The sequence below is a fragment of the Leptonotus elevatus genome, chromosome 8 (assembly GCF_054856555.1).
Source record: "Leptonotus elevatus isolate MCC_2025b chromosome 8, RoL_Lele_1.0, whole genome shotgun sequence".
Classification (NCBI taxonomy): domain Eukaryota; kingdom Metazoa; phylum Chordata; class Actinopteri; order Syngnathiformes; family Syngnathidae; genus Leptonotus; species Leptonotus elevatus.
This window is the reverse complement of record NC_141246.1, coordinates 12,186,328-12,208,330: the sequence shown is the minus strand read 5'-3', so window position 1 is coordinate 12,208,330 and position 22,003 is coordinate 12,186,328. Positions and strand designations below refer to the sequence as shown.

Here is a 22,003-nt window from a genome sequence, read left to right as displayed (position 1 = left end):
ACACTAAAGTGTCAGATGTCCTCATGTAGAGTGCCTCTGATTCACTCAAAATAAACCTCAGTTGTGAAAATGTTCTTTCACACACTTCAAAACAAAGAAATAAAAAGTCTATAAATTTAGTTCTCTTGTATTCTCCCACAGCGTAAAGATAAACACACAAATAAATGCGCAAAATGATTGGGAGAAAAAAATAATCCGCTGTTTTGTCTCAACTTAATTGTTGAAAGCTATGCAGGTTCTGCTATATTATGTTTTATAGGACTCAAAACAGAACTCCTCTCAAACTGAGAATATTTCATCAATGTGTCATCTGTGTTTGAATTTCTCCAAATGTAACCACATGTGAAGTTCAAAGGTGCCATTTTGGTTTGTGGCCATTAGATTTACAGTTACCTCTCAGAATCACAGTCATAGTTTCCCACATGGCGATTGAGTCATTTGACAATGTGAGTCCCTGAAGAGTGACTCAATGCTGAGTGGACATTCTTAGAGTTGTGTTTGACAAACAGAGAACGTGATCACATTGAGACCACAAGACAGCCGTCTGGAAGAAGAGTTTAAGCTAGCTAGCGTTAGCTCGCGTTTATGCTATCAGGACAACGTAGCTTTGCTAACATTGTGAACTGACGAACAAAACAACAACAAAAAAGCTAAAGCTAATGACAACAAGTAAAAAACAAAACACATTAGCTCTGTATGTGTTTGGTTGGATTAGACAGAGAACTTTTGAAGGCCGAAAGCTGGTGGTTTTCGCCACAAATTGTCCTTGTCGCTAACAACCTCAAACAATTGTCTTTGAAAAGGCCTTGGATTGGGAATATTTTGCTTCTCTGAATTTGTGGGCATCATAGAGTTGTTAATGTAGTAGTTGTTAATGTCCTATGGTTCACATTCTTCCATCTTGATCCACTCTGCACCATAAAGCTGCTACATCTCATATTTATCTACATTATACACTTTTCTATATATCTTTACTTGATTTATGGACTTCTGCTTTTTAAGTTGACCCCCCCCCCCCCTTGTTCTGTTTGATTAATGTAAGTTTGTCTTTTCATTTTATCTGTTGACTTTTAAACTGTAAAGCGGCTGAGTTCTTTTAAAAGAGCTTTATAAATAAAATGCATTATTATTATTATTATTATTATTATTATGCTGCCAGCTGTCCTAATCAAATCTCATTGTCTTCTTCTTGGAGTCATCCACAGGGGCTGAAAAAAAGTATATTTTGACAAAGTAATGAGGAGAAAGTACAGATATGTTAAAATGACGTGAGAACAAGGGGAAAACTCATCATAAAAATAAATACCTGTACTCACCTAAAATACAGGTACCTAAAAAAATCTAGTATTTGTTCTTACTCCCCACCACTTGTACACAGATTTTCTCAGTGAGTACTTTATTCACATTGATTTTGACATAACAATTTCATGCGTCTTTCTTTAGATGTCGATCGGATGAACAGAACAATATGTGGAAAGTGTGTGACCATTTTGAGTGTTTTGGGTGAGTATTGAGTGTGAGTAGTACCTTGTGGCATTTGAGACACACACACACGCACATGCACGCACGCACACACACACACACACACACACACACACACACACACACACACACACACACACACACACACACACACACACACACACTTTCTTTTTCCTCACACATATTTTGTCTTTTCTCTTTTCGCCCACCAAGCCAACCCCGTCTCATCTATCACTTCTGTGCGTGTGCGTGTGTGTGCGTGTGTGTGCGTGTGAGTGAGTGACAGTGTAATCCTGCCTCAGTTTCTCCATGGCCGAATTGTGGCAGCACCTCTGCTTTCTGCAGCTGGCTCTCCTCCAATTCTATTGTCTTCTTCAGCCAACATCAGGGCTTTCTGCTTCGAATACTGGAGCCAAGGTAAGCCATAGTAGTAACAAAACGTTTGATGTTTTATGTGTTTTTTTTTAATGATGCTTTATTAATGGTTTGTAAATTGGTTATAAACAGGCACTGATATTTTACAAGCCGTAGTAGTAGTAGTAGTGACAAAACATTTCATGTTTTAAGGTATTTTTTAATTTCCACTTTATTACTTATTTATAAATTGGTTATAAACAGGCATTAATATTATACAAGCCATAGTAGCAACAAAACATTAGATGTTTTAAGGTATTTTTAAATTTCTGTTTTATTACTGGTTTATAAATTGGTTATAAACAGGCATTGATGTTTTTACATGCAGTAGTAGTAACAAAACATTTGCTTGATGTTTTAAGGTATTTATTTATTTATTTCTGCTTTATTACTGGTTTAGAAATTGGTTACAAACAGGCATTGATATTTTACAAGCCATAGTAGTAGTAACAAAACGTTTTGATGTTTTAAGGTATTTTTTTAATTTCCACTTTATTACTGATTTATAAATTGGTTATAAGCAGGCATTGGTATTTTACAAGCCATAGTAGTAACAAAACATTTGATGTTTTAAAGTATTTTTTATTTCCACTTTATTACTGGTTTGTAAATTAGTTATAAACAGGCATTGCTATTTTACAAATGACTAATGACAGTTTGTTCATCTTTTAAAAACATTTTTAACAGACTAATTAACAACTAATGTCCAAACAATTAATGAAACATTAATACTGTACATGTACCATTATTGTAAGTGACTGCTACCTTTCACAATCATGTACCAAGTTCCCTTAACTTTCAGTGTTTGGTTTTTCATGTGCACATTCCCTTTGGAATTGAAGTCTTGTGAAGTATGCTGGGTATGTGAATGTGTCCTTTAGCTGGGGTTCGAGTTGGTGAAAGGGAACTTCTCTGGGATGTTCCTCCGCGTCGGCTATCATAAGATAGCAGTGATTCCCTCAGGAGCGTATAACATCAGCATACAAGAAAGACAAAAGAGCCGGAACTACCTGGGTACATGCACATCCAATCACACACATGCTCCAACATGGCAGCAGATACACTTTCACACACTCTCTGGGTGATTGTGTGTTTTTTTCAGCTGTGCAGACTTCCAGCGGGAAGCACATCATCAATGGCCACTGGGTGATCGACAGGCCCGGCATCTTCAACGCGGTGGGAACGCAGCTCACGTACAAACGACCCAATGAAGTCCGCTCTCGCACCGGAGAGTCCATCACGGCGCCCGGGCCGCTGACTGACGACCTGCATGTTTATGTGAGATGCACGCGAAACAGCGCGGTTATTGCATCTTTGTATCGTACTACTGCAAAAAACGTTTTCTTCTCTTTAGTTAATTTACCAGCAACCATCTCCCAGTGTGTACTATGAGTATGTTTTACCTAAAAAAACCACAAACACAACTCTAGAGCCTTCTACCGCCTGGACCATCGTGCCAGCCGTCGCAAGTAAAGTTCCTTTTATAATCGTTATAATTCAAATATTAAAGTAAGCATATGGATGTTTTTAAAAATGAGTTCCCACTAGTAACCGCATGTTATGTTAACTTCCACTTACAGTTGAGACGGTGAGTGACATGGTGCAGGTAGTGGGCGTGGCTACCAATGACGTTGCCAAAGAGAAGCCCCGCCCACACTTGCTTCCCTCAGAACCAAACCTAAAAACCCCGACCCAGCCCATCTACACCTGGACAAAGAGAGGCTACACGGAATGCAGCAGCACATGTGGCACCGGTGAGCAAATGGTCGCTTTCAGACAGAGTTGGTCTGCACCTCACAGAGCTCACAAGCAGGTCCGGACTGGAACTCATGTTCAGCCCTGGAGTTTCAGAGCTCACTTGGACACTCTTTATTTCACATATAGATTAGCTAGCTTCTGTAGCCAGGGATCGGACCGCCAAAGGTGCCGCCCAGCCAGCTATGCACCGACCCCTTTGGCCCCTCCCAGCGGCGGTGAGCCCATTGGAAGGGGGACCCACGTTTTTTTCTTCGGACTGTGCCAGGCCTCATGGGTGCAGGCCCGGCCACTAGGCGCTCACCAACAAGCCCCGCCTCCAGGCCTGGCTCCAGAGGGGGGCCCCGGTGACCCGCGTCCAGGCAAGGGAAAAGTCTGTCCATTTATTGTACTCATCATAAAGGATCCATGAGCCGTGCTTTGTCTGGCCCCTCACCTCGGACCTGTTTTCCATGGGTGACCCAGCCAGGGGCATAAAGCCCCAGACAACATACCTCCTATAGGATCATTGGGACACACAAACTCCACCACGATAAGGTGCCGGCTCACGGAGGAGACATTAGAATTGCACTGTCATGAGATATTGTCACTTTATTATCATGGTCAGTTTGTCTAACGAGTTCACAATTTATTATGTTCAGCATTTCTGTATTTTCATAATAATATAACATTAATGTCAATTCTTGTTGTTTTTTTCCTCAGTATTCTCACAATAATTCTGCATTACTTACTGAAAACTCGTGTGTGTGTGTGTGCCAGGAAGGCGTCGAGTGCTGTGGGAGTGTGTTGACAAGGATCTCCATGCAAGCGTTGATGCAGACTTTTGTGATCCAGTGCGTGAACCTACAAATCATGAAGACGACTGTCACAACAAGCCATGCCCTGCGTAGTCAGTTACTGTTTCTCATTAGTTTTCATGTCTCTGCTCTAACATGTGTTTTTCATAAGTTTAGATTGAAATTACAAATTGGGATCAACTAACCATAAGTCAAGATTCATTGTTGGAACAAACACAGAGGGACATAGCTTCTTCTCACTTTCTCTGTCTTGTGATTGGTTGACAGCTGGGATGTGGGGGAGTGGTCCGAGTGCAGCAAGAAGTGTGGGCCGGGCGTTCAGCACCGCCAGGTCATCTGCCGCCAGGTCACACATGTTCACTCCAATGGGACAGAGACGGCCATGACGGCGGCACAACAGCTGTGCGGTACAGCTGATCAACCGGTGACCAAATCTTCCTGTCAGCTCAAAATTTGCAGCCTATGGGAGATACGAACTGAATGGAGCACGGTGAGAGCATGTCTGTTAAACGGGGTTATTGACCTTTTGCACGTCATGGGAACGCCCCCCTCGGGGACACTGGACGGCAAAAGAGCCACTTGCCTGTATTGTAACCATTGAATCTCGTACAGCGTTAAGTCCTTTATCTAATCGATTATCTTAAAAAAAAAATCATATCTTGCCTTGCGGTCGGTTGTACAGATAGACAAAGGAGTAAACCAAATGTTCCTTTTTATCACATACTTACTAATGAAGACGAACGACGTCGATTGATAGCAGCAATCAACAGAAAGGACTGACAGCCCACAAAGTATTCACGGATTTTGCGAGGTTAGTAGATAAATGTTCATACATTTTACTAGTAAACGTGCACTCTAAAAAAAGATTGTAACAGAGGTGTCGAATTGCGTGTTTCAAATCACATTAACGAGACAGATAGTTAGCGTCCACTCCAACTGCACGAACACACAGCTTAGTTTTAAAATGCACCTTCTTTAAAACTATTAAGTGCATTTGACTGTTTAATAAAGGGGGATTTTGTCTTTGTGCTTGGAGTTTTTCCACTCTGGAGCCGGAGTCATATTCATGAAATTACTGCATATAGCTTGCACATTTGTTCCATGCTAGTAAACATAGTAACATAACATCATCACAGCGTTTCAATATAGAACGGACTGTGTAAAAATAAGTCAGTTAGCATGATAAACAAGTTTTATCTTTGCATTACGAGGTATATTGTCCCCCGGTGTGAGCGTAGCATCTCGTCCCAGAGACCCAGCCAGCGACACGCTTTTAAATCAGCCCGGGTGAAAGGAGAAGAAACGGCATTGACTATATAATGATGTCGGTCGTGCGCTGTGAATTCCGGTAAAGTCGGCGATTCGATTAACTTGGTTAAAACAGCAGGCAACAGAAGGTAAGGGGCTTTTTTTTCAAACGAGCGATCTCCCAACCAAAGTAAATATCGCGCTCTATGAGTCCCGACGAAATGTGCAACTTTGACTAACAGGCGAACTTCGGTTGAAGTAATAGATTACATGGCTCTATGGGCAATAATAACTTTTAATTTGTAAAATAGCAGTCGCTAAGTCACTAAGTCGCTCCGGGCCACGTCCACTTCCATTCAACAATCATTTCTTTCCGCCGTCCGTTTTAGGGCAGTCACGTGATCAAATGGTCAATAATGTAAAAAGTGCGATTCGAGTCGACCAATATAGATCCAATATTTTGCAGACTAAAAGTAAGATAATCAATTTATTGGCTTAATTGAAATGTTAATGTGTAAAAAAATAAAATAATAATCTGCAAAAAACGTATCGCATACCCTCTGTTTTCTCCTCCCTCCCAGTGTTCGGTGCCTTGTGGGGTGGGCCAGCGTCGCAGGCAAGTTGTGTGTGTGAGCAACCAGGGTGAGGCAGAACCAGACGAGGAGTGCAACATGAACCTCAAGCCAGATGCAATACAAAATTGTGACATGGGGACATGCGCACGCAGGTGGTTCATGAGCCGGTGGAGCCAGGAGGTAAAAACACAAACTAGCCTAACATATCTATACTATCTAACGCAACATAAATTCAGTTCCCAGTTCCCACTGATAGTGTGAATGAATCCAGGGTTGTTGAAGTCCAGTATGTACCTGATCAACAAACAACCGTTCACACACACATTCACACCTGTGGTCAATTTTAAAGTTTTTAATTAACCCAACGTGCATATTTTACAGTACATGAAAAAAAACCACACAGGTGACATAAAAATTCCACACAGGAAGGCCAAAACCAGGATTTGAAGACAGACCCCCAGAACTGCGATGCAGATGTGCTAACTGCTATGTTCATTCACCACGATGCCCTCTAACTATAATCCCCCCAAAATAATTTTTTTATTCATAACTCAAAATTACATGAAAGGCCGTAATGTTCTTCTTCATCCATAATTCCATATAGGTGCAGCTCCATCTGCTGGACTTACTAGGTCACTGCACAACCTGACTCCAATGCAAGTGGACTGTCACAGCGAAAAGTGAAAATTAAAATTGTAGGTTCTTGATTCCAAACCAACAAAGCAACTAACAATACAAGACAGTGGTTCTCAAGCTTTTTTTTTTTTTTACACCAAGCACCACCTAAAAAACACGAGCTGTTAGCCAACATTTAAAAACAGTAGAAGGCCCAAGTGTTCAACAAGTGTTTTTATTTTTTATTGTGGTTTTATTTTTAAACAGTATGTTTAATGGGGAAATCAAAAATGTTTTATAAGCACCCCCACTTGTCCAAACAAGGCATTCTGATTAATACTGCGCTTGTGGAATATGAATTTAAGCAGAAAAATCCACCCTTTATTGTTCATCTCAGGGGGCGGCCATTTTGCCACTTGCTGTTGACTACAGACAGACAGACAGACAGACAGACAGATAGATGGATAGATAGATAGATAGATAGATAGATAGATAGATAGATAGATAGATAGATAGATAGATAGATAGATAGATAGATAGATAGATAGATTGATTGATTGATTGATTGATTGATTGATTGATTGATTGATTAGATAGATTGATTTGATAGATTGATTTGATAGATTGATTGATAGATAGATAGATATATAGAATCAATAGATTAGATTGATAGATAGATTGATAGATAGATTGATAGATTTGATAGATAGATTAGATAGATTGATAGATAGATTTGATAGTTAGATTTGATAGTTAGATTTGATAGTTAGATTTGATAGTTAGATTTGATAGTTAGATTTGATAGTTAGATTGATAGATTGATAGATTGATAGATTGATAGATTTCAGAAAGAAAACCCCCAGAATTTATACTGTAGCTGTAGATTGAAAAAAAAAATATTATAGTGTGTAACAACAACCAATCACGTCTCACCTGTTTTCTGGGTTTGGTCATGTGACGTTCGCAAGCTGAGCCTTTAGGCACTGTAACTTCATTTCCAGTTGACAGCAAGTGGCAAAATGGCCGCCCTCTGACCTGAGTTGATCAAATTGAGATGTGGTCCAGTCTTGTATTCACTTCCTTGTTTTGTTTGTGGCTGTACTCCAATGTAGTATCTGAGACTGTACACCTCTCTTTGAAGTTCTGTACTGCTGGATATAGTATGTTTGATTGCTTTCCAAATGAATGTGTGTGTTTGCATGTAATGCTCCTTAGTGTTCTGCCGAATGCGGTCACGGCAACCGAACCAGAACAACCATATGCCTGATGAACCACGGGACCGACCTCCCGTTGGACAGCTGCCAAGGCGAACGTCCACAGGAAGTGACTTCATGTAATCCCGGGCCATGCCAAAACCGTCCAGAGTGGTACGCCGGACCCTGGGGTCAGGTAACTCACCTGCACACACTCACTATGAAAAATACGAACTTCTTAATCATTTTATGTGTGTGCCGCGAAAGTGTTCTGCAGAGTGTGGGAATGGTACTCAGACTCGGAGCGTGGCTTGTATTCTTCAAAACAAAGACCGCATGGAGGTGGTGGTCCCAATGGAATGTTCCGCTACACCTCAGCCAATCACAGCTCAGCCCTGCATGCTGAAGCCATGTGGTGTTCAGTGGTATGTCACAGAGTGGAGCACGGTACGTTTCCAGGCCTACTTTCATTCACAATTAGCTTCCCGCGAGTCAATAAAGTTACTACTTTTCATCTTTTTTTTTTTAATTTAATTTTTTTTTTTACATAACACCAGAGTTGTAATAGTTGTCAATTTTTCATTATTATTGGTTTTACTTTTTAATTTTTTTTTTTTTTTAAAGTTAGTTTAATTCATTTTTAGAGCAGATTTGTTGTTTTTATTATAAATGTTTCATTTTAGTTGAGTTTTTATTAGTTTTAGTATTAGGTCGTTTTTTTTTTATATACTGTAAATGTCGTGTTTGTATTAACTCTTCTCAAATAAGGAAGCAAGGCCCTTCTTGGAGGGGGGGGGGGGGTAACCCGCCGGAACATGTTTTCTCTTGCCATACTACAATAAAGTGTAATTGCACATCCACTACAGTAGATGGCAATGGCGCTCTCATTGTCAGGGAGTGCGCAATGAGTAATTTTATAGATAAATGATACTATTTGATAGTCACAGCAGACAGTTGAGGGGGAGCACGGAATATTTTCTTCCTCCTGGGGGCGGGGCTAAAATAATTAAGCACTGTACTAACTACAAATTAGAACAACCTTACAAAATAACAAACTCAATATACAAGGCAGTATTTTGTGGATGGATGGTAGTGTTTCCAAGCACAGACAATGGCGTATTACAAACATAAATTAGTACTGCATTGTGTTGTAAACAATTGCTGCTGCTGTGTCACCAGTGTTCGCACTCCTGCAACGGTGGATATCGCGTGCGTGAGGTGCGTTGTCTCACCGACGACATCGCTCCAAGTGAACAGTGTGACCCTGCTTTGACCCCAGAGTGTCGAGAAGAATGCAACACGCAACCTTGCGGAGCTGACATAAGTAGGCTCAAGTCACTCTTCACACCGCTTACGCTCTTCCCACTTTATTCTTAGGTTTTCCTTTTCTTTGCAGAGCCACCCTGCAGTGACCAGTATCATAATTGCGTGGTTGTCGTTCAAGCCCGCCTCTGCGTTTATTCCTACTACACCAGTGTGTGCTGTGCCTCGTGTAGTCGAGCCCAGACAAGATACCACAGGTCCCATCAAATGAATAACATACGCAGGTGATGCTGCCCAGGGAGTTGAATGGCACAGAAATGCAATGTTGAATGTGTTTGATGGCGAATTCAGATATGTAACTACATCTTGAGAATTAGGGCCAGAAAAATAATGTTAATTTGGCAAGAATCAAGTTATGTTACTGAGGGATTTTGATCTTACAGTAGGTAAACGTACCTAAAGTCTCATTACATTAGTAAGTGTCTCAAACACTGAAATACAGCACTCAATTGTTTTGGTACATTACTCTGGTAATATTTTTGACAGTTAATCTCTGGGTAAATATGACGTCCATTACTTTATTCTTGAACTTAATGCCAGCATTGTAAAATAAATAAAAATTGTCTTGTAAACATATTCATTTATGCAAAATTAAAAATTCATGTTCATAAATTCAGTCTTTTTTTTTTTCTGTCTCTACACAATTGAACTTTCTTTTTCAATGTTCAATACTCCTTTATGAGTAGTTTTCCAAAGCTTTTTTTCAGGTTTTAAGTAGATGGGAAAACCAGCATTTTTTTCATTTTCCTTGCATGATGTCACTATGTACTATCTTGGTCTTTTTTTTTTTTTTTTTTTTAACATTACTTTGTACTAACTACTTGCTGTTCTTGTATATTTATGCATAATAAACATCTATCATTAGGTTCTCTTGGTTCTTTACGTTTGTAAAATGTAAGCATAGTACTAAGTCCAAGAATAATAAATTTACCAACGCAAAAAAAAAAAAATATATATATATTCTGATTAATATAGTCTTAGTTTGTGGAATATGAGTTAAGCAGCACTGAGCCACTGTGATGTCATTTACAGTTATTGGCAAAATGGCCGCCCCGGAGATGGAATAAAAAACGGGTAGATTTAGCTGCTTAACTCATATTCCATAAACACAATATGAACCAGAATGGCATGTTTTGACAATTGGTAGCATACAACATATAATTGTAAAGAAAAATCTTTGGATTGACTTCCCCTTTAAGTACATTTATATTATGAATAGCACCCAAACTTAGAGCATTTACAGAAAATTCTCTTTGGCAGCTACTTGTTTCTCCTAATTACATACAATTAGTGACAATACACTAAATATGTGACAATTACACGATAAAAATTATGGGAACCACAGGAGCTTCAACCCTTTGTAGCAGTGTATTTTTTAACCAGTAAAGTAAAAAAATAAAAATAAAAACTTGAGAAACTTTAAAAAAAGAAGTTTTTATGTGTTACCCGGTCAATAAATGATCAAATGAGTGTGTACACCTTCCAGATAGTGATAGCATTGCTTTAATGGGCCAGCCAGGCATACAGGGTGTAAAAAGGCCAACATTCAATCACAAGATATACACGGGAACAATAAAACAACGAGGATGACACATGATCTTGTTTTTATGCACTCCCCATACGACTTAAACTTAAAAAAACATGGGAGAATCCGGACACTTGCATACGCTTGCGCTTTCTAGCTCTAGCATGACGGTTGTCATTTAGACGTGCTCCTGAGACTCTGCGTGTATCGGTGGATATGAGGCTGCAATGGGAGGTCCATGCCGACGATACATTAAAAGGTGAGCCTTGGCCTTTGGCATTGAGGGGCCCAAAATACACAAATATGAATGAAATAGCAGCCCCTTAAAACATTCAAGACTCGTGTGTTCATGCTAACAAACCAATCCATCCATTTCCCAACACAAAGCAGGACCTCGTCTTTTTCGTTCCATTGCTGCTTTTTTAATATATTGTCAAGCAACCCTCCTCCTAAAAATACCCCCAAAAGCAAATTGTACAATCAGCAACTATACAAGTCAGTTCTGAAAATACTATGGTTAAGGTATTCTCCAACACACACCACTGTTCAACAACAAAAATATATAGATATAGTTCAACTCCCATCTGATTTGTTCAGCTTATCGCGTGATTCTGCTGTGGTGTCATACCAACATTCAATGATTTTGAACCTGTACTTTTTTTCTTCTTTTTCTTTTTTACAAAGACATAAATATAGCAGGATAAAATACAGTGAAAACACAAAATAAAGATATAGGTTGTATGATAATTTAGATGCAAAATGCAGTAACGGATCTTAAAAGAAACCCAAAAAAATTTCCCCTGAGGTCAAATGATAAGAGGAACCAGAACTTTGTCCACTCATGACTTTCATATTACTCCTAAGTGGCAGCACTGAAGGCAAAAAAAGTGTGTCGTGTCCTATGCAAGTGCACAAGCTTGGCTGTCATTATTACTATATCTGCTGCACTGTGATGTGAAACAAAAAGGACAACCTGAAGGCACAATCATCTGAGGCAGAAAATGTCTCAAGAGTAAGGAGTAATACTGGAAAGGGTTACGGAAGAAGGTAAGATTAATAGTTTAGGGTGGACTTTCAAGGTCAAATTACTTTAAAATAGTCCAATCAAATAAGAGTAAAAATATCAGACTTGGCATGACATCACTTGGAATACAATTCTGATGTTTTTTATAGCCTGGCTTGCTACATAGATTTACCTGTCCAGCTTTAAAACCATTATATTAAAACAAGGCATTTTTGCACTTCTTCAAGAGGTTATTTATGCACAACGATGTATAAATGTAGCTGTATGTTACAAGAATATACATGGTTTCACTCTATATTATTTTAGTAAGGAGTACATCCAAGCATTCCGGGTGACGACTTTGGCTTTGGAAAGTTAGTCTACATATGCATACCATATGAAATACGTGTAGAAAATGCACCATAGGAAGGGGAAAAAAACTCATGGGATAAAAAAAAAAATCATGGGATAAAAGATTTAAAAAAAAATCATGGGATAAAAAAATTCTGAAATGGCTCACACAATTATCTGTCACGTGTCTCGCTCAAAAGCATCCCCTCTGAAAAAGGCGAGTTTGAGGGTGAAAAGGATATAAAGGTTTCGGTGGGTTCAAGTTTGCCATTCTCATCATGTGCAAGTCAATAAAAAAATGCTACAAGGTTCTTGTCAAGAGGACAAGTGCAGGGCAGGCAGAGCTCCCCTGCCATTTGCTCCGAAATTGGCAGGACTCTCCCCATGTTTTCTTAGAAAGCTCTTCAGGTCTCCCCGCGTGCCTGTTCACGCGAGGGACCAACTTGGATTGGAGCGTCATAACATCAAGAGCCGAGCCAAGACGTCCACTTTTCTCTCTTTTGTCATGGCAGTGTAGACGTCTCCCTCATCTTTCCTCTCCCAAACGTTCCATGCTGACATGGGCTTCGGTCGACTTCCCGCTCCCGTGCGTCTCTCACTCGCTGTCGGTCTCTATGTCCGAGTCGGACCACTGCACCGGGCTGAGCTTGCCGCGGCGCATGGCATATTCGATGACCGCCGTGTAGCAAAAGTAGTACTGGTCCCAGGTCTGGATGCTGAAAGCCCTCTGCGTTCGCATGCGCCGCACAGTTTGGTGGACGTCCACTGTGCCGATGTCCTCCAGCCGGAACAGGCAGATGTCCAGTGTGCAGAAGGTGCCTGAAGCCAGGAAAGATGTCGGGAGAAAGAGCAAATCAATATTGTTAATGCAAAATGGAGCTGGATGCCAGTTGGCGAGACTCGGTGAGGAGAAAGGAGACATTCCATTAGCTGATCAATACTGCAACACAAAACACAAGAATGCTTCAAATATGTTAAAATATTAAACCCTATTATCTTTCTAAAGCAGTCCAATTTGATGTTTATTTCTCTAAACATATTATTATTTCCATAATCTTCATTGGTCAATGTACGCAACTTAATGGGGATTCGTAACTATTATTACTGTTATTTCTTTCTTAAATGAAATTAATTTAAATTGGACTGGTCACATGTCTATCATCAGGTTCTGTATGTTTGGTCAAATTTAAGAAGAGTACAGCACAGTTCAACATGAACAAGTTTGCCTGGCTAGAATATACACAAAAAAAAATACTGTACTGTACTACTGTCACTAAAAAACATAACATCATACAGAGTAGGGGTCACAAACCATTTTGAAACGCAGACCTGTTTCTTGGAAACCGATTAATTGAAAGGTCTACCAGTTTCATACACACACCTGACATAACAAATGTGTTCAAATTACCTTTATTGGCATAATTGCATTTGTAAGACATTGGTGACAGATTACATATTAAGCGCTATTTAATCTTTAACATGAAGTAATTTGTGAAATTCTGCACATTTCTTAAATTGTAAAATACAACTTGATCCCAGTGTCCACAAATATATGCATTATTATTAATTTTATTACTGCAAAATTTTGTCATGGCCGTGTTTGCCGCATTGCGATTGGAATTTTCCCAGTAGAGGCTTTACAAGTAATTAATAATAATAGAACTCAAAATTCACACAATAATTTTGACACTAATAATTACTATTATTAATTAATGATATTCCTTCATGTGAAGATGCTGACAATTTTTACGATTTCCCACAATAATTAGGAGACCGATATATATTTTTATTTTTTTTGTCAAATAACCACTTCTAGGATCTTCCTATTTTTTAAGAGCTATTTTTAGAAACGCGTTGGTGACCCCTGATGCAGAGGCTTTGAGTACATTAGCTCATGAACAGAATCTGACTGTGCATTAATAGAAAATCCACTTTAACTCATTCACTGCCATTAACGGCTATAGACGTAAAAAATTTATTTGAACTATTTCTATTAGTCTAACATTTTTTTTCTCACTTTTGTTAACAAGAGTATGAAAACCTAGAAAAAAACTGTATTGTACATTTAGAACAGATATAAAATGTGTAATTAATCTTAAATTAACGAGAGAAGTCATGTAATTAATTACAATTTAAAAAAAAGTAATCTGATGCCCCTAATAAAAGAAAAGTAAAGATTATTAAAAATTAGGGGCATCAGACAATTAAATTTTTTAATAGTAATTAATCGCATTACTTCAATAGTTAACTCAGGATTAATCACACATTTTATATCTGTTCTAAATGTAAAATAAAAAAAATCTAGGTTGTCACACTCAAAAAAATGTGAAACTAATAGAAATTGTTCAAATTAATTTTTGACGTCTATAGCCGTCAATGGCAGTGAATGAGTTAAGATGGCGTCAAAATAATTGTACTAGTACATACCCAATCATTGGTGATAGTAGAAGAAAGACTGTATTGCATAATATATAATATAGCAAAACAAAACACAAGAATGCTTCAAATGTGTTAAAACACTATTCTCATTATTATAGCCACTAAAACTTACATTTCACCATACATATCGTATTTGCATTTACCTGTCCGGCCGATGCCCGCACTGCAGTGTACCACCACAGGAGGGCCCCCTGGAGGCCCCTTCCAAATGGAGCCCAGATTCTGGACTGCGACCTCCCGCCTCTGAAGTACATGCTCGCGGAAGTCCAACATGGCCGACGCGCTCTTGGGCACCCCGAAGTCCGGCCAGCTGACGTAGAGGTAGTGGCAAACATCGCGTCTCTCCCCAGACTTGACAAAAAGAGTGCAATGACACTCATGGTAAACAGGTACATTTGGATACTTTAATAAACTCCAATACGAGAGATGTATGCCAAAAAGTCTGAACACTATTAATATGAAAATATGTTTATATCTGTGGTTGCAATTTGGCGTTGTACAAAGAGCAGTTGAAAAAACAATGGTATAAAAAAAAATGTTGGAGGACTGCTCATAACTCACTTGAGTGTTAAAGAGCTCCAGATGTGAGAGTTTGAAGTCGTGGAAGACCTGGATGTGGGTGTTCCTGACCAGGAAACATCCGTGTTGCTCCGTTCTGCCTTCCTCTAGTGGCCAATACTGACCGCACTTCACGCGCCCTCGCTCCACCACTCTGATGCAGACAATATGTGCATTTATGAGCACTAGCTGTGAATGAAATGTCCTTAACGTCGTCATACACGCGCTTTTGGATCTGTCACTTCAAAAGAATTCACCTCGTTGTCATGACAATGATGAGGACCATCTGCTCCCACACCATGCGCCAAAAGTCCCCAAATGTTTTGGGCAAAGGACCTGAGGGACACAAATAGCATCAGATTTTGCCGAAATAGTGATGGGGCAGCAAGTGGTATAGTGCACGGAGAACCTGATGAAAAATAATCTGTAGAATTGTGCGCTTCTTACCCTGAGTAGCAATGTAAGCCTTTCTCCTCTTGTAGCCATCCATGAAGCTTGCATTGATGTAATCTGAAGTCTGCAAGAGACAAAGCGGAAGAGCTTGGTGTGAAAGGCGAGGCCTCCCGCATACACACACACACACGAGACAGCCAGTCAGCTTTAGATGGATTTATCATTACCTCGTCCTCATCGTCACAGAGCTGGCAGAGTCGCACTCTGGATTGATCCAGACACAGAACATCACTGTACCGGTTCTTGAGCTGATTGGACGGCTTCCTGGGAATAAACATACAAACTTAATGTCAAATATCAGTACATAGTGTTGCTCCGTCCATCCAGCCACCCTCTTTTTCGCCTGTATTGTTGAGGGTCACAAGGAAGTTGGAACTTATCCCAGCTGACTTAGAGTGAGAGAAGCAGGGGATGCCCCGGAGTGATTATTAGTCAATGAAAGGTTTGTCCAAAATGTCAAAGGCAAACAAGTCAAGCACAGCAGGCGGCTATGGCCGAGTTTAGAGAAGGTGAGGTTTGTCGGCATGTGTGAAGCTGACAAGTCTTCTATGGTGACCACATGGTACTGCTGAAGAATTGGAATTTTTTAGGGATGGGTTTTAAAAAAATCTATATCAAAAAATCTATATTGAATCGATTTTCCTTTTCGAGCCTGATAATGATTCATAAAAGCATGAATCAATTAGGTTAATATCACTTCCCCCCCCCCCATAAATTCTTAAGAAAATAGGCCAAATTCTTGGTATCTGTTTTCTTGAAATGTACTGTTCACATGAATTCAAAAGTATTTTCTTACATTTATGAAATACCTGATTTGTTGCACTTTAAGACAATTCAGAATATTTTATTTATATTTACAATTATTGAATTAGAATTATGAAAATCATTTCATCCCATCCTTGCCGATGTCAATGCATGTGTAACACTTAAGTGATTATAAATACCGATGGGCAAACAAAGCTTCATGAAGCATTTGTGATATTTTTTTGACTCCTCTACAAGGCACTCTTGGTTTAAAAATATAGTGGAAAGCCTTTATCTTTAAACCAATAGGAAAAAAGCTCACAAGTGCTTCATGAAGCTTTATTTTCCCATCACTAATTATAACACTGCAGGGCTTGATTCTAAGCCATCGTGTGACATGTATAAGTTAACCTTTTTGGGTGAGCATTAACTACTCGCAGAGTTTTGCTACTTGCTGCAGGGCTCGAGCCCTAGCATTAATTTCAAAAACAAAGTCGTAGTCATCCCATTTGACCAGAGGTTATGTGTCAAAATAAGCACCATCTGACAGTATCTTACTTGGAGTAGTCAAAGGTGCCTGCTGGTGGCTCCTTGCGAATCTCCTCGTATTCCTGATAGATCCCTTTCTTCTTTTTCCTCTTCACATGATCCACCAGCTCGTGCATCGCCATACCTCCCTGTTCTGGCATGTGAACGGACTCCTCCATGCAGCAGTCCTCGTCATCGGGACCCCATGACGAGGACAAGGCCGATGTCTGGGAGGCTGGCAGCTGGTGGGGCGGTCGAGGCAAAGATTTCTGGGGCAACGGTGGCACGCCCTCCTCTTCCTCATCCACCTCTTTAATATGTTCACTCAGAGGTCCGTTATCCGAGTCCGTTGTTCTGCCGTCCACTGCGTCTCCGTCGCCTTTGTGAGAGAGGGGCGTGTCAGGGGGCGTGTCCGACTGGGGGGGAGCTTGGCGTCCACGGCCATTCATGTTCGTATTGGGGTTCAAGCCACTGCCAGCTGACCCGTTCCAGTGTTGGTGGCTCCCCTGTAACCTGTCTGCAGCGGAATGCGGGCTCAGCTGAGGACGGCCCAGAGTCCTGCCCTCATCCACACCACAGTGGTTGTGTGGGTTCGCATTGCTATCGTCATAGAAGTTAGAGTTAGCCGCGGCTAGCTCGGAGCCCAGCTGGGTACTTAAATGGCCGTCGGTCATCGTAGCGCCAATGCTCGGGTCCCCGCACTCCAGGCTGTAAGAGCGCAGCAGGCTTCCCACACAGTCGTGTGTGTCATGTACTTGCGTGTCACCCTCCACGGTGTTTGCGTTGACGCAGGACTGGATCCAGGCCACATGGCTATAGTGGGATGTCCCGCCGAGATGCTCAGGGAGGGAGGAGACTGGGATGTGACTGGCCAGCTCGTGAGCCTTCACTGTACACACCTGGAAGATGGAAAAGATAGGATATACATGGATTCACTTCATAGCAAAAGATTGTGAGCTATACAAAAAGTAAACTGGTAAAAATAGACATACCCGTTCTCTCAGCTTCTCCCGCACAAAGAGGCGTAGAACCGCAAAAGGAGCTCGAAACCACAGAGGTGAGGAAACGATGAAGACGCATTTTAAACGAGCAGGGAACGCCCCCTAGAGGAAGCAAACAGCAGGTAGCTAATCAGTGAGCGTTATACAAATAAAACAAATGATTCCCAACCTTACTAAGCAGAGGCACATATTTTAGGACACCGCCTGCCACTAAATGGTGGCATGTTGCCAACGAGATCTTCATTTTCAGACCTCTGATGGCACACTAACGTGCAACAGCAAAGTGGCTGGGAATCACTGATCTGGACACACTGCAAAGCCAAATTCATTTTCATTCATTCATTCATCTACCTTGAGCAAATTAAGGATCTTGACACAGAGATCATAGTCAAAATTCCCATAACCGGAGTTGGTCATGTCATAGATAAATAAAAGTCCGTCTCTCTGGGTTTGAATACTGGGCAGAAAGAAAAGACCATTTAGAAATGCACAACAAGTACAAAACAGTACATTGACTGTAAATAAAATGGGGAGTTAAAGGGTACAGTGATTGCGGGTGCGTCACCTGTCTATGGCTTTATCCAGCTGATAAATGATGGCCTGCAGCACTGCTTTGTGAGTGGTCACGTCTGGCCGATGAAGGCGAGCTGTGAAGAGCGCGAGTGCAGCACCGTTTGCGTCACGTCCAGGCTGGAGGGAACGTGACATGTAAATCCGAGTGAAAAGACAAGGATGCATACAAAGAAATAGAGTCCTATAACGAGGGTAAGTTTACAAATCTCTGTGCAGTTGAGATATTAAGCTACTTTTTCACCACTCACGAGGACGGCCCTGTCGCGGCCTGGGGGGGCCGTGCTTGCCCTGTCTGGCCAAGGTCGACGGCTCACCTCTTTGGTGGAGGTTCTCATGCATGCCAGATCCACCACACTAGCATCTACTGAAATTTCAATAGAATATGCTTCTCCCACTGGTCACTGATTCAGTGGAGGCTGGCGTCTGTGGCTCTCACTCGGCTTCATCTATCCTTCCTTCCTTCTTTTAGTTTTTCCTTCGGTCTATTAAGATCTCCCTAATCTGTTGGAATATAGAGGTTTCTGGGGTTGGTGAAAGATTCTGGTTTTGTAACCCTGTGGGTGATAGGCAATGGCTGGTTGATGCTGGATTTCACTTTGTTTCCTCTTTCTTTCCATTGACCCTTCCTCTGGTCTCCTAACAACTTCACGACTCTGGCGGGACTCTGAACTATGCAGTTAAGGTGAAGGGTATGGTATTTTTAATAGGTTTCAGGTGATTTAAAGAGCACTCACACGCATGCATGCACGTATGCACACACGAATACAGAATTATTATTTTTTTTAGCAATGATATGTTGAATCGGTAAGGACTACCAAATGAACAATACTGAGCTCTTAAAAATAGATAAAAACGATGGCAATTTTACAAATCTCTGTGCAGTTTAGATATTAAGCTACTTCTCCACAACTCACCAGGACGGTGAATTTGCCACTGAGCAGCTCAGAACGGAGTGGCTCCTCGTCAGGGTTTATGTTGATGATCCCCTCTTTGATTCTTGTGTTCTGATACATTATATTTGTGGCGGGAGAGAAGCATAAAGTTAATAGTTTAGAGTACAGTAGTAAATATTTGAGAATCCCTGTGGTATCTCACTGACAGCTGAAAAGGGCATTTCATTGGTGTTCCAACTCTGGGCCCAGCTGTACCTTGTATGCTTGGAGGAGGTCGACGGCTCGTTGGACGTCAAACTTGCGGGCCATAAGAAACTTAACAGCTGTGGGTTGCGAGACGAGCCCAGCGCAATGAGGCTGCTCCCTGCGACGCACCTTACTCAGGAACTCCTCCACAGCCTGCAACATGACATAGATAAAGGAATTGAAACAGAACAGAATAAGCAGAGGCTAGTTCAAACAGAGGGAAGACACATGGGGTCATAGTAGGTCTAACAGGCCCTTCACCTGTTTCCTCAATGACATAAAACAATACCAGGTTTTACTTTCAGAAAAGCAAAGACACAAATGGATCTCATTGCACATAGAAGATGTGTTTACACACGCAGACAACTATCCACATTCAGCAACAAAAGCCATCAATCAATATTGTGCTATTTCATAGCTCAACAATCAATGCCAGTAATTATCATTACCTAGGACAAAGCGCAAGACATAACCAACTGGTTCAGCTAACAAGAATAAAACAATACTGTATATAGAGTAATGACACGTCAGCACAGTTATTAAAGTGCCTTTCACGCAGGTGGCACGGGATCACTTCCCAGCCAGTTGTCACACACTCAATCACTGCTGGTTCCAAGCCTGGTTAAATAGAGTGTTGCATGAAGAAGGGCATCAGACATAAAAACTGTGCCACACAAATCACGTGCACTGTAGTTTGGTACTCATCTAAAATTGGTCTAAACAGTTTATGATCAATTGATCATGGTAAGATTTCCTCAATTGTTATACATTTTCCTAGTATTCTTATCCATGAAATGATTTCACATTTGACTTTGCTAACCTGGCTTGCTTTATTATCTACAAAAAAAAAGCGCTGGAGATCTACTACCTATCTGTGATGCAAGTGGCATCGTATGTGCAGTTGCGTGCTGTGGGGTCAGCGTCGAGAAAACGGATGCCTCTCAACTGGACAAACTGTGATGGAAGGCAGGATTTATCGTGGACTCATGGCATTCATTGCAGAGAGGGGGATGCCGGACAAACTACTGTCCATCATGGACAATCCACAGCCTCCACCGCACAGCGCCATTTCAGGGTAGAGGAGCAGCTTCAGTGACAGGCTGAGGATATCCTTCATATCCCGTGCCAAGCGGCTTTTTAATTCCACCCCAATAGGGAAACACTAATATCACATTCCCTCAACTTTGTACTGTACAACATTTGCACACTTTACATGTACATTATTCTGGACCTTTAGACTGCACCAGAATGACTTTTATTTGATTTCAGAACTTAAACAAAATATATAGACATATAGTATACTTTTAAATCATAAAGACCTTTAGATACTACGTTTACTATTTTCCACATTTTTTATATTAGCAATTCAAAATGCTTGCTTTGCCTTGTATTGTTTTGTTTTTATTTTTGAGACAACCTTAAGTCACTTTCCCTGTGGCTTAATAAAGTATAATTTAGCCATCTTGTTTGATGAGGAGCAAACATGGCTTTTTAAAAAATGTGCCAAGCTGTTGATGACAGGCCTGCTGAACTTGTAATGACAGTAATATGGATGCTGAGAATGGGGAGAGTCACTTCTGAGAATTCTCGTAGGTAAATTATGACACTATATGACAGCTAGCTCTTAGCGAAAAACTTGTCACGAAAAACCTGTAGCGTTTTTCTGTACAATGACATATTAAAACAAACACCGCAATGCGAGCAGCCACCAAATTATATTTTAAGAAAGACCACTGTGAAAAAAAATTCCCTTGCTGGTTAACAGTAGCTGTTAGCATTTCCTAGGGGGCTAAGTTGCATGTGGTAGCTGGATGCTAACCATAGCTGCACGGGCACTGCACACCATGTCGATCGAAACAATATTATTATTATTAAATACATATCTCCATTCAACATGAACGCAACTTGTAATACTGTGGGAAATGTGCAGTCTATGGTGTGACTAGCAAAAAAGAATCAGCGGTAAGCGTCCGCGGTTTGAATTAGCAAGCGTTGCTATGCTAGCTCATGCTAACCGCTGTCAGGCACACTGGAGTTTGTCGCCCTGAAGGAGGGTGCGATCGGGCAACGGAAGTGGAGTATTCCCCGGAACAGTCAGCGGCCAACAATGTTACACCAACTCGTCAGTTGTTGTTTTAAATAACTGTATCGGGTTGTACGGCGTACACTGAATAAAAACAGGAGAAAACTCCGTCAAAAGAGGCTTACCAGGTGCTCCTGAGCTGTCAGGGCTTCCGCCATCTTAAAGCCTCAGCAACGTCGCAACGGGCAAGGGCGGGGCGGCGGG

General features: G+C 40.9%; 2 protein-coding genes across 3 annotated transcripts; one reads left to right on the top strand and one right to left on the bottom strand.

Moving 5' to 3' along the window:
• Nucleotides 1-1,753: 1,753 nt before the first annotated feature.
• On the top strand, nt 1,754-10,266 carry adamtsl7 (ADAMTS-like 7). The gene is made up of 12 exons (XM_086082681.1): nt 1,754-1,899; nt 2,778-2,910; nt 2,999-3,174; nt 3,251-3,365; nt 3,477-3,650; nt 4,411-4,540; nt 4,716-4,938; nt 6,278-6,451; nt 8,102-8,275; nt 8,347-8,526; nt 9,259-9,403; nt 9,476-10,266. Exons 1-12 carry the CDS (start codon nt 1,792-1,794, stop codon nt 9,628-9,630), a joined length of 1,887 nt encoding a protein of 628 aa, XP_085938807.1. The 5' UTR covers nt 1,754-1,791; the 3' UTR covers nt 9,631-10,266.
• Nucleotides 10,267-10,889: 623 nt separating this feature from the next.
• On the bottom strand, nt 10,890-22,003 carry ptpn9b (protein tyrosine phosphatase non-receptor type 9b). 2 transcript variants are annotated; one of them, XM_086083621.1, is made up of 13 exons: nt 21,925-22,003; nt 19,726-19,869; nt 19,492-19,581; nt 18,570-18,694; nt 18,356-18,461; nt 17,996-18,106; nt 17,034-17,902; nt 15,899-15,995; nt 15,726-15,795; nt 15,536-15,614; nt 15,282-15,432; nt 14,864-15,071; nt 10,890-13,100 (listed from the first exon to the last, which is right to left on the bottom strand). In XM_086083621.1, exons 1-13 carry the CDS (start codon nt 21,955-21,957, stop codon nt 12,877-12,879), a joined length of 2,307 nt encoding a protein of 768 aa, XP_085939747.1. In that variant the 5' UTR covers nt 21,958-22,003; the 3' UTR covers nt 10,890-12,876. The 2 variants fall into 2 exon arrangements, with proteins under 2 accessions (XP_085939747.1, XP_085939748.1); XM_086083622.1 differs by lacking the exon at nt 21,925-22,003 and adding an exon at nt 18,892-19,078 and having other exon boundaries at nt 19,726-19,782.

What these genes read in the sequence shown, in the direction of transcription:
- adamtsl7 (XM_086082681.1), top strand. Translation starts at nt 1,792, where the DNA reads ATGGCCGAATTGTGGCAGCACCTCTGCTTTCTGCAGCTGGCTCTCCTC. An exon ending in CTTCGAATACTGGAGCCAAG is followed by an intron (nt 1,900 to 2,777) that starts GTAAGCCATAGT and finishes TGTGTCCTTTAG; the next exon opens with CTGGGGTTCGAGTTGGTGAA. An exon ending in ACGCCGGACCCTGGGGTCAG is followed by an intron (nt 8,276 to 8,346) that starts GTAACTCACCTG and finishes GTGCCGCGAAAG; the next exon opens with TGTTCTGCAGAGTGTGGGAA.
- ptpn9b (XM_086083621.1), bottom strand. Translation starts at nt 21,957, where the DNA reads ATGGCGGAAGCCCTGACAGCTCAGGAGCACCTG. An exon ending in ATCATTGTCATGACAACGAG is followed by an intron (nt 15,433 to 15,535) that starts GTGAATTCTTTT and finishes TGTCTGCATCAG; the next exon opens with AGTGGTGGAGCGAGGGCGCG. An exon ending in TGGAGCTCTTTAACACTCAA is followed by an intron (nt 15,072 to 15,281) that starts GTGAGTTATGAG and finishes CTTTTTGTCAAG; the next exon opens with TCTGGGGAGAGACGCGATGT.